The sequence below is a fragment of the Phaseolus vulgaris genome, chromosome 2, assembly GCF_000499845.2.
Source record: "Phaseolus vulgaris cultivar G19833 chromosome 2, P. vulgaris v2.0, whole genome shotgun sequence".
NCBI lineage: Eukaryota > Viridiplantae > Streptophyta > Magnoliopsida > Fabales > Fabaceae > Phaseolus > Phaseolus vulgaris.
In genome coordinates this window covers 47,084,522-47,095,844 of record NC_023758.2, presented here as the reverse complement: position 1 = coordinate 47,095,844, position 11,323 = coordinate 47,084,522, and the positions used below count along the sequence as shown (strand labels likewise).

The following is an 11,323-nucleotide window of genomic DNA, read 5'->3' as shown; positions in this document are numbered from 1 at the left end:
CCGGCTTGAATTGTTATATGGATCAATTGGTGTTGCTATATATTTAAACAGTTTTCATCTACATTATCTTTTTCCTATTGTTATTATTTTATTGAGTTATGATATATCGACACCGTTTAACATTAACATACGTTGCAGATGTGACAGACTGAGATTAAAACATGACATTCAAAATATGGTAGTAACGCTACCGAACAATAAGATGCGAGTTTTAAAATAGGGTAAAAGGAATATATTATGTTGGTTCTTTATAACAACTGGTGTAATATATAATTTTTTTACTCAAAATATTGCACCGGTTAAACCATCTATCCGGTTTAAATTATATTTCCATATATAAGTTTTTAGATTTTTTTCATGAAAAGTGGGTGGCCATAAACGTCACAAAAGTAGGAGTCCATGGGTGTAATATATTATCCATATTACATTGGTTAAGCCATTTAACCGGTGTAATATATGGTTCTTATTAAAAAATAATTGATTTTTTTTTCATGAAGAGTGGGTGATCATAAACGTCACATAGCCATCTAACCCGTGTAATACATGGTCCTTATTAAAAACAATTGATTTTTTTTTCATGAAGAGTGGGTGACTATAAACGTCACATAAGTAACCACTTACACGTTGGGTAATCAGTTCTGATAGGGTGTGTGTCAAGTTCTGTCATGGGTGTAATATATGACTCATATTGCATCAGTTAAGTCATCTAACGGTATAATATATGACCTTATTAAAAAAAAATTGATTTTTTTCATGAAAAGTGGGTGGCCATAAACGTCACATAAGTAACCACTTAAAGACACATGGGTAACCCGTTTTGCGTGTGTCAGTACATGTGGAGTAACTTGTTGCTAGGTAACAAGTTCTAGTAGGGTAGGTATCATGGGTGTAATATATAACCCATATTACATCGGTTAAACCATTCAACCGGTATAATATATGACCTATATTAAAAAACTTTTTGAATTTATTTTTCATATAAAGAGTGGGTGGTCATAAACATCACAAAAGTAATTACTTACAAGCACAAGGGTGACTAGTTTTGCGTGTACCAGTACATGTGGAGGAACCAGTGGTTGGGTAACCAGTTCTGGTAGGATGGATGTAATATATGACCCATATTACACTGGTTAAACCATCTAACCGGTGTAATATATGACCCATATTACACTGGTTAAACCGTCTAACCGGTGTAATATATGGCCCAACAAACACAGAAGCAACGATGACCACACAAGAAAAACATTTATGGTTTGTGCTTCGCTTGTTCTATTGCTTGGTCTGAGTTTCCCGCTACTTCTTTCCCCCTCCCTCCGATGAGGTCACAACTTCTTTCTCCCTTTCGTTTGACCTTCTCTTTCGATCGAAACTCTCCCGTTTTCGCTTCCGCACCCGCACTCTAAACTCTTACAAAACTGTTACCTCACTCCCATCAAAATTACAAAAAACTCTACTGTCACATCCTCACCTAGTGCCACGTCTGCAACGTCAAGTATGTGTTAGTTCACAGAGAGTTAACAAAATATTTTCGTATTTTATTACTTGTATTCAACGTGAAGGGATGCGATTTAATACTGTCCGTCTATTCGTGCCCTTTATGCATTAACCATGGAATGACCTATGATTTTAGAAAGTAGGGCCCAATTTAGGGAATAAAGTAAACACGACCTTAACCAAAAAAGCCAAACATGATGTGTTTATTCTGATTGAAACCCTAACAAAAAAGTTAATGATATATTGACAACCCAGAATTTTATACAATCATATTACAATTCGAAATACTATTATTTTAAAAAAATATTATTTAATTACAAATGTACTCTTTATTATATATATATTATATTATATTATATATATATATATATCTAAATCTATAATCAAGAGTATATAGAACTAGGTTGTCAAAACATGCTAACAAAATTCCCTTAGGGAACTGTAGTTTTTCATTGAGTTGAATCAAGTTGTAAGCTACATACAACAAGCAATGTATTTTATTTTATATATTGACAAAAATAGCTGTCATAGACATGGTGGATACACTTTTGAGTTTCTCGCACAAACTAAAGTAGACTTTGAAGTGCATATTGTGATTTTCTTAAACTTTTGTTTAAGAAAAAATATTAAAAATAAAAATATTAAGAGTTATAATAAGGAAGTATAAAAATATAATATATCATTACCATGCATATTCATGGAATGACTTACAAAAGTAGACAAAATAAAAAAAAAGAGTCAACATGTGTTTATTTTATTGTGATTGAACGCAGTTATAAGCTACATACAATCAGTCACATATTTTATTTTATATATCGACAAAAATCAGCCAGACATGGTGGATCCACTTTTGAGTTTCTCTAGCACAAACTAAAGTAGACTTTGTTGCCTGGGAAGAGCTCTTTTGTTGCCTCTCCGGAAGAGGCAATCATCTAAACTTCCATTAGCCATTGCCTTTTGTGCTTCCAAAACTGCAATTTTATGAGCTGTTTTTGCTGCTTCCAGTTTCCTTTGTTCTTCCACTTTCAAACCCTCTAATTCTAGTGCCTGTTGGAGAATAGTGCCAATAATTCAGCATATACTTTACAGATTATCCACTTCATGACATGGCAGTTGTATTCTTAGAATTTGCATGTTTGGACTAAATAAAAATATGTAAGGTGCCTTTTTCTTAGCCGTCACAGCTTCCTCGAATGCAGTACTGTACATTTCCATTGTCTGCTTCAGTTCTAGCATCAATCTACTCATTTCAGCTTCCACTTCATCCTGTGATTTCAAACAAAACATTTGTCAAATCTTGGTCTTGAAACGGTTAGAAAATCAATCATGGTTGTTTTGCCATATTGTGTTACGAAGTGGATTTAAGCCCACTTATTTACAATGAAAGGCTCTAATCTCTAATGAGATCTCCAACACACCTCCTCAAGTCCGATAGGAGCCCAATAGTGGGTGGTACGATAGGTCCAACACAAACACTCGATAGGATAGGCTCGAAATGACTCTAAAGTGGACTTTAAGCCTAACTCAACTCCATAAAACCGGTTCATGAGGTTGAGGTTTGCACCCACTTATATACAATGAAAGACTCTAATCTCTAGTCGGTCGAGGTGAGATTTCAACATATTGATTATAATATATATATATAGCTTACTGATTTGGCTCCGGAGCATGAAGAGCCATAGCTTCTGTTGTCAAAATCTGAGCCTGTTGAAAGCCGAGGATTCATGCCAGAGTCCATATCATCAATACTAGGCCTTCCACTGTTCATGAATTTATAAACCCATCACAAAGTTATATAGAACTTTAAGATTGTAAAAACATCGTTTTCCTTCCTTAGGAATGTTTCAAAGAGGCAATTTATTAAACGTTAATGTAGGAATAACTTTAACGGTGAGTATTCTCAGCGCTATTTTAAGCATGGTTTGAAACTCTATTGCACAGTCTCAACCATTAATTAGCTTGCGCTTTCTTATTACACTCCAAAATTAGAGAATGTTGACGCCAACAATATTTTCTAAACGTTCCATCACCAAGTCTTGCGATAATCAATACACGTGCTTTTTATAAAACAAAAAATAGTTAATACAAACACATTAAGGAACAGTTTTTTTACAACATAGATTAAGGTACAAATAAAACATATACTACATATAAAAATACAAGTTATTATTTATTTAGTTTTTATAATATTATGTTGTTTATTTATTACTCAAAAAATATATCTTCATTATTGGTGTAAACACATTAATTGTAAAGTTATTTTACATGATTATTCCATCAAGAACAGCTATATACAGTAAATAACAATTTTTAAAATGTATTGATTTTTTATTAGTTGACACTGTAAATTTGCATATACCCTTATATAGTTACCGATTATATATATATATATATATATATATATATATATATATATATATATATATAAATACCCACAGAAAAGCAAGTGGCTTAGTATATCTCATAATTTAAAAAACACTAGAATTAAGTCTTCCCACAAATAAAATAAGTCAATTCTTCTTGTCAAAGTTTTCATATGAATTTTTAAATAATTATTTTAATAACTATAGAATTGTGATAACTTTGAAAATAAATAACTCAGAACAATGTAATTAAGGTTTTAAAGAGAGGTAAAATGTGTTTTTTTGTTATGGTAAAATTTGGTATTTTAACTAGAGTTATTTTTTTTTTCCTGGTATGAGATCATATGTGTCTTTTACGGCTTTTTCTTTAGGCATCCCCACAACTTTTGACTGCACCCCGTAATTTTAAAATGACATTTTATTCTTTATAAAGATAACTTCAGGAACAAGTTTTTGGAATATCTGAAACATGATTTCTGGAATAAGGATTTCTGGAACATATGTGATGTTTTGCACAATGAATTATAAAATAAATTTCAAAACGTATGAAATATATTTTGGAATAGGATTTGCTAACTACACTTCCTACAACAAGTTTTCCAGAACATATATGATATCTTCTAGAATATTTTTTTTTAACAATTTTCTTATCAAACACAATATTTCTTTCTCTCTCTCCTTCTTCTTCTTTCTGTCAAAGAGTGCAACAGTAAATAAGAATGGAGGTGTAGTTTGAGGTGTAGCATGACGAAAACGGGGTGGCATGGTCGAACAAGAGAGGGTATTTGAATCTTTTGTTGTTAGTATAGGGATGCAGGTAGCCATCATGAGTGTGGATTAAGAAAACTCTGTTTTTTCCTCCACATCCATATGTTTTTTCTGGAACTCTATGAAAAAATATATTTTTTCTTTTTATGTGATCTTCATATTTCGATTATATAATTCAGGATGGTATTCCAAAATATATAATCTGAAAGTGTAGATTTGAGAGTAGCTTCCGGATTATGTAATCTGAACATGTATTTGAAAAATGGTTTCCGGAAGTTAATATCATATTAGAAAAGACTTTCTGATTATGGAATCTGAAAACTAATCATGCATTTAAAAAAAGACTTCCCGATTATATAATCTAAAAGTTAATTACAAATTTAGAAAATGACTTTTAGATTATGTAATCCAAAATATTAAATAGGAACATTTTTTAAAATACAAAAATTTATGAAGGTGCAGGTGTATGCAGGTGAAGAAACCGTCTTAAAAAAAAAATATTTTAACTATATATTTTTATTTTGAAAAATATTAATTATCATTTGTTTAAAAAAAAATTAACTTAACTTGTCAACTAAATTGACAACTTTAATTAAGATAAAATATATTGAAGTTGTGAATCCAATATCCAATTTTATTTAAACTGAATTGTCAATCCAGTTGACAACTTTAATTGAAATGACAATTGCAACCGTATTAATGAATTTAATTGATGTTGCCTACACCATTGTCAACTTTAACCAAAAAATGACTATTTTCCATAATTTTTTCAAAATTTGTCTAAATCTAAAAAAGGTGCACAATTTTGATAAAATTTTCCACAATTTAGAAAATAAAGTAGACATGACCCTAACGAAAAAAGACAAACAAGATGTATTTATTTTGATTTAAACCCTAACAAAAGGTAATATAAATCCAAAATTGTTATACAATCATATTACAACTCCCAATACTATTATTTTAATATTTTTTCATATTATTTAATTATAAATTTATCTTTTATTATATATACTTATATCTAAATTCATCACATCAACATCAAGAATTATATAAAACATCATTTCTCCTAACAAAATTGTTTTAGGGAACTGTAGTTTTTCTTTCATTTGAATCAAGTTGTAAGCTACATATAACCAACTACGTATTTTATTTTATATATTGACAAAAATCAGCTGTCACAGACATGGTGAATACACTTTTGAGTTTCTCTAGCACAAACTAAAGTAGACTTTGAAGTGCATATTACGATTTTCTTAAACTTTCTTTTACGAAAAAAATACTAAGAGTAAAAATATTGAGAGTTGTACTATGAATATATAAAAAATGAATTCATGCACTAGTTATGGATGGAATGACCTACGGATTTAGAAAGTAAGGTGTAATTTAGAGAATAAAGTTAATTTGGACGCAATTTAGAGAATAAAGTAGACACGAACTTAAAAAAAAAAAAAGTCAAAAATGATGTTTTTATTTAGAGTTAATGATATATAGACATCTCATATTTTTTATACAATCAGATTACAACTCTTAATATTATTATTTTAATATTTTTTTCATATCATTTAATTACAAATTTATCTTTTATTATATATATTTATATCTAAATTCATCTTATCAAAAGTTATATTCAACTCTTATAGTTATCAAAGTATCATTTCTCTTTATTTTATTCTAATTGAACCAAGTTGTAAGCTACGTAAAATCCGCCATATATTTTATTTTATATATTGACAAAAATCAGCTTTCACAGACATGTGGATACACTTTTGAGTTTCTCTAGCACAAACTAAAGAGTGGAGTTTGAAGTGCATATTGAGATTTTCTTAAGCTGGGGTTTATTTAGCTGCCTAATAATCCCTTGTAGTTATGCATACGATGAGCTCGAGCGGGATTCGTATCCAGACATTCCTGACGTTGACTCTTCACTCATGGAGTTCTACAAGATAAACATGTCATGTTAATTAATCACTATATATAGTATAACCTAAAGAAGGAACAAAAACTAACTAATGACTCACTTGAGGTGAGGAATTTGAGGAGTTTGAGGAACCGTAGTTGCTTCTGGTACCGAATCCTGAGGGAGCACCGAACATCATCATCATGGGCATGTTGTCGTCAGCAAAATCTCTGAGTTTATTGAGCTCGGGCAACACAACCTTTCCAAGATCAGGTCTATCTTTTCTTTTCATTTCTGCACATCCCAAGCAAAGTTTGGCAAAATGCATGGCATGTTCAACTGGCCAGTCCTCAACTGCTGGGTCAAGCATGTCTGCAAAAGTCCCCTTCTCAATAGCTCTTTCAACAAGGTGAGTCAAACCCATTGGTGGCTTTGCTGTTATTATCTGCAGAAGCATGATCCCCAGTGAGTAAATATCAGATTTTGTTCCCAGCATGCCCGTTTGCTGATACTCAGGGTCGATGTAACAGAAAGTTCCAGCAGTTGATGTCATGCGATACTGTGTGACGGTGTCTTCAACTGAAGGCGGAACAAGCCTGGCCAATCCCACATCACTGATCTTGCTCACGAAGTTACGGTCGAGCAAAATGTTCCCAGGTTTCAAGTCACGGTGCACTAGTGGTTCTGGCTTTGTCTGGTGTAGGAAAAGGAGCCCAGTTGCAATCTCTGCAGCAATTCGGAATCTCAGCTGCCAGGGAAGAGCTCTTTTGTTGCCTCTCCGGAAGAGGCAATCATCTAAACTTCCATTAGCCATATACTCATACACCAAGCACCCAAACTCTGGGCACGCTCCAAGGAGGAGAACCATGTTTGGATGCCTTATGCTGCTCAGCACTTCAACCTGTATGCACCAAATGCAAAGTTCATTCATTCAGCCATAGTCCATTGATTACCTCAAATCACAAGGGATACAAAAGAAACACGATGATGTAGGTTCTTTGAACATAAATCATGTACAAGTTTCTGGTCTCGTTTTCCATACCTCCTGCTGAAACTGTAACTGTCCCTGAGCTGCACCTGGTTTCAATACCTTCACTGCAACTGGCGTGTGATCTAGTTCACACCTGTAGACTGGCCCATAACCACCTTCACCGACCTTGAGAGAGTTGGAAAAGAAATTTGTTGCTTCTTCTATCTCCTCTATAGTGTATTTTCTGTACCTGGCAGGACTGTGTGAAAATATATCTGCAGTCTTATAACCAGATCCTACACTCATTCTCTTTCGTGCTTCCAACTCTGCAATTTTTCGAGATGTTTCTACTGCTTCCATGGCAACCATACATTTTGCTTTCTCATGCTCAACCCTTGCCAGTGCTGTTTCTTCAGCTAATCGTGTCTCTTCCATTTTCCTTTCTTCTTCCACTTTCCAACGCTGTAATTCTAGTGCCTGTTGGAGAATAGTGCCAATAAGTCAGCATATACTTTACAGATTACATTTATCCACTTCATGACATGGCAGTAGTATTCTTAGAATTTGCATGTTTGGACTAAATAAAAATCTGTAAGGTACCTTTTGCTTAGCCGTCATAGCTTCCTTGCATGCAGTACTGTACATTTCCATTGTCTGCTTCAGTTCTAGCTTCAATCTCCTCATTTCAGCTTCCACATCATCCTATGATTTCAAAGAAGACATTTGTCAAATCTTGGTCTTGAAACGGTTAGAAAATCAATCATGGTTGTTTTGGCATATTGATTATAATATATAAATATATATAGCTTACTTGAGCTGAAAACATCGACGATGACATTGACATCCCACTGTCTTGTGAACTGAATGAGAAGTCACCATGATCAATTGATTTGGCTCCTGAGAATGAAGAGCCATAGCTTCTGTTGTCAAAATCTGAGCCTGTTGAAAGCCGAGGATTCATGCTAGAGTCCATATCATCATACATTGAAGGGAACATCCTATCAACACTAGGCCTTCCACTGCTCACGAATGAAATATCAGAGTCAGCGACTGAGGACTCGTATGATCTGTAACTTCCTCCTCTACCAGGTCTTGTGAATGGTGATCTGTCAACAGAATATCAAGTTAGTCCTCTCAGCTCAGTAACCCTGAAATCTATCCGAAGCATAAATATTCATCAATCTCAAACTCTCATGTACATCTCCATTGTAGAACACATTGAAATTGGTAATTAGCATTCTTGTGCTCTTTCAATGGAAATGATGTCATTATAGCTTATTTGATTTTGAAATTTGAACATGCGAGGTTTCTACTCCAATCACATCACCAATGATTTCTGGTTTTCTTTTGTTCTGAGAAAGAAATTTCCTACTATGGATGGGATGGTGCTTGTGTATGTATATATTTGTTATGAAATTAAAATGTGCTATGTTATTGTTCACATTCACTCCAACTGTGGATTCACGTGGTCTTACATCATTTCCTCTTCATCTGCTGGTTGCTGGCGGACAAGGTATGCTGACTTCTCCATTGATGCTGTCATAGATATAAATGAATCTAGTGTTTAGCAATGTTACCAAAAATTAGAAATGTTAGAGAAAGAGATATAGGCCAAAGATTAAAGGAGAAATTGGCATACGTCGTGTGAGGGCAGGATTGCGTGTTAGTTGTGGATCCATTCTCCCATTAGACTGCTGCGGCTGCAGTGTATTATTACGAGCTGGAGGTTTAGCAGTAGCTGTTTTCACCAGTGAGATTTTTCCTTTGGAAATGATGTACACAGTACAGAATGGTGGTGCCCCTTTGGACACAAGACTTGGAACATCCGATGTCCTAAATCTTCTGTCATAAACAAAATTATAAAATATTAGGATTCTACACTCACTTGTAACGGCTAATCTAATCTATGTAACACAGATACTGACAGGGGATACTGATGATTCGTATATTCAAAAATTCAACAAATATTTTTTGAATTAGACACTTCATCGATAAGTGTCATAATGTTGTACGAATGTCGGTGTCTGATATGTCACACACCCTTTAAGAGGCGTGTCCGAGTTTCATAGTACCTGATCTTTGATTTTTTATGGCAAAGTCTCTCAATTTGATTTTAAAACAAAGTCAAATTCATACAATGTGTTCTTCCTCTTTAGCCAATTAACCATTGTTGTTATTGCAAGATTGTTTGTTCACTGTTTTTGATAATGTTTGTTATCTTGGTCGAGATCAAGCATGCTAGTTTGAATTAGAGTTTGGTGAGTAGGGAGTTCTTACCTAACAAGACCACTCCTTGAAGGTGCCCCGAGTACCAGAAGCTCGATGGAATACTTAGAAATACCTTCTATTAATCCCTTAGCTATATCCATGTCCTCCAGTATCACCTCTTTGCATTGTATCTGTTTTGAATTGAGAACAAAAACATTGAAAAGGAAACGAATTAAGACAAAAAACCAGATTCCTAACATCAACAAAACTGAATCTCATTTCATCGAAAGCAAACTCTCTCAATGGCATGAAGACAAGAAATGAAAGGAGCAATTATGTTTCCGAACTAACACTCTTTCTATTGCAGAAGACACGAAATGATGCGAAAAGTTCTTTAGATTCATTGTCCATTTGTTGCCTGTATGCCCTAGCCACATCATCGTTGCCATCAAGGGCTACAAGGTTTCCCGCTGTATTCACAATCATTAAAGTCACCAATGTGTCACAAAACATTGATTCCAAAAAGAGCAATTCATGGTGCACACAATGTTCTTCACATAATGTCACAAAATTGGCCTTCCATATTTCAAACAAATCATAGGCATAGAGAAATTAATTACATGAAATGGAGATTTAATGATTACCTGGTGTAGGAATGGAAGATGCTCTCTGTCTAACATGGATCAATAAGAGCACTTGTTCTTTGGGAAGAAGATTGTCCACTGCCCATTTTGCTGCATATTGGCTTGTTTTGTTGTTTTCAATTGCCACTGCCACCACACGTCCTGCACCTATTTTCTTCTCCTGAATCAACCTTGACATTTTCTTTGGCTTGTGAATAATACTTCAAATTATTCACTAGCTTAGAAAATAATCGATGTTTGAGATAAACAGAATCTTGTCTTCAACCCCAACTTTTCTGTTTATATAGTTTGTTTGAATTCTCAAGAGACAGGTCATTCACGAATCGTCTAAACTTATCTTTTATTATAAGTATTTATTTATAAATCTATCACATAAGATTTATATACAACTTCAAAATTGTCTAAAACATCATTTTCCTTCACAAAATGTTTCAAAACATCAAGTGTAGGAATGAATAACTTTAACTGTGACTATTCTCAGAGCTATTTTAAGCATTGTTTGAAACTCCATTGCACAGTATCAACCATTAATTAGCTTGCGCTTTGTTATTACACTCCAAAATTAGAGAATGTTGACGTCAACAATATTTTCAAAACGTTCCATCACAAGTCTTGCGATAATCTTAGGAAGGTTGACGTCAAAAAAACAGAATTAGTTTTAGGAAGATACACGTGCTTTTTATAAAACAAAAAATAGTTAATGCAAACACATTAAGGAACAGTTTTTTTACAACATAGATTAAGGTACAAATAAAACATATACTACATATAAAAATATAAGTTATTATTTATTTAGTTTTTATAATATTATGTTGCTTATTTATTACTCAAAAAATATATCTTCATTATTGGTGTTTACACATTAATTGTAAAGTTATTTTACATGATTATTCCATCAAGAACAACTATATGCAGTAAATAACAATTTTTAAAATGCATTGATTTTTTATTAGTTGACAGTGTAAATTTGCATATACCC

At 33.3% G+C, this 11,323-nt stretch overlaps 1 protein-coding gene across 1 annotated transcript; it reads right to left on the bottom strand.

Annotated features, from left to right (window-relative positions):
• Positions 1-6,320: 6,320 nt before the first annotated feature.
• Positions 6,321-10,600, bottom strand: LOC137812772 (U-box domain-containing protein 35-like). Its single transcript, XM_068614966.1, has 10 exons — positions 10,345-10,600; positions 10,052-10,170; positions 9,770-9,891; positions 9,132-9,334; positions 8,968-9,028; positions 8,304-8,598; positions 8,093-8,194; positions 7,565-7,969; positions 6,644-7,423; positions 6,321-6,561 (listed from the first exon to the last, which is right to left on the bottom strand). Exons 1-10 carry the CDS (start codon positions 10,520-10,522, stop codon positions 6,490-6,492), a joined length of 2,337 nt encoding a protein of 778 aa, XP_068471067.1. The 5' UTR covers positions 10,523-10,600; the 3' UTR covers positions 6,321-6,489.
• Positions 10,601-11,323: the final 723 nt, after the last annotated feature.

Excerpts from the sequence above, each read along its gene's own strand:
- LOC137812772 (XM_068614966.1), bottom strand. The coding sequence starts at position 10,522 with ATGTCAAGGTTGATTCAGGAGAAGAAAATAGGTGCAGGACGTGTGGTG. Across the intron at positions 9,335-9,769 it reads TCAAGGAGTGGTCTTGTTAG|AAGATTTAGGACATCGGATG; the intron begins GTAAGAACTCCC and ends TGTTTATGACAG. Across the intron at positions 6,562-6,643 it reads CCTCAAATTCCTCACCTCAA|AACTCCATGAGTGAAGAGTC; the intron begins GTGAGTCATTAG and ends TTTATCTTGTAG.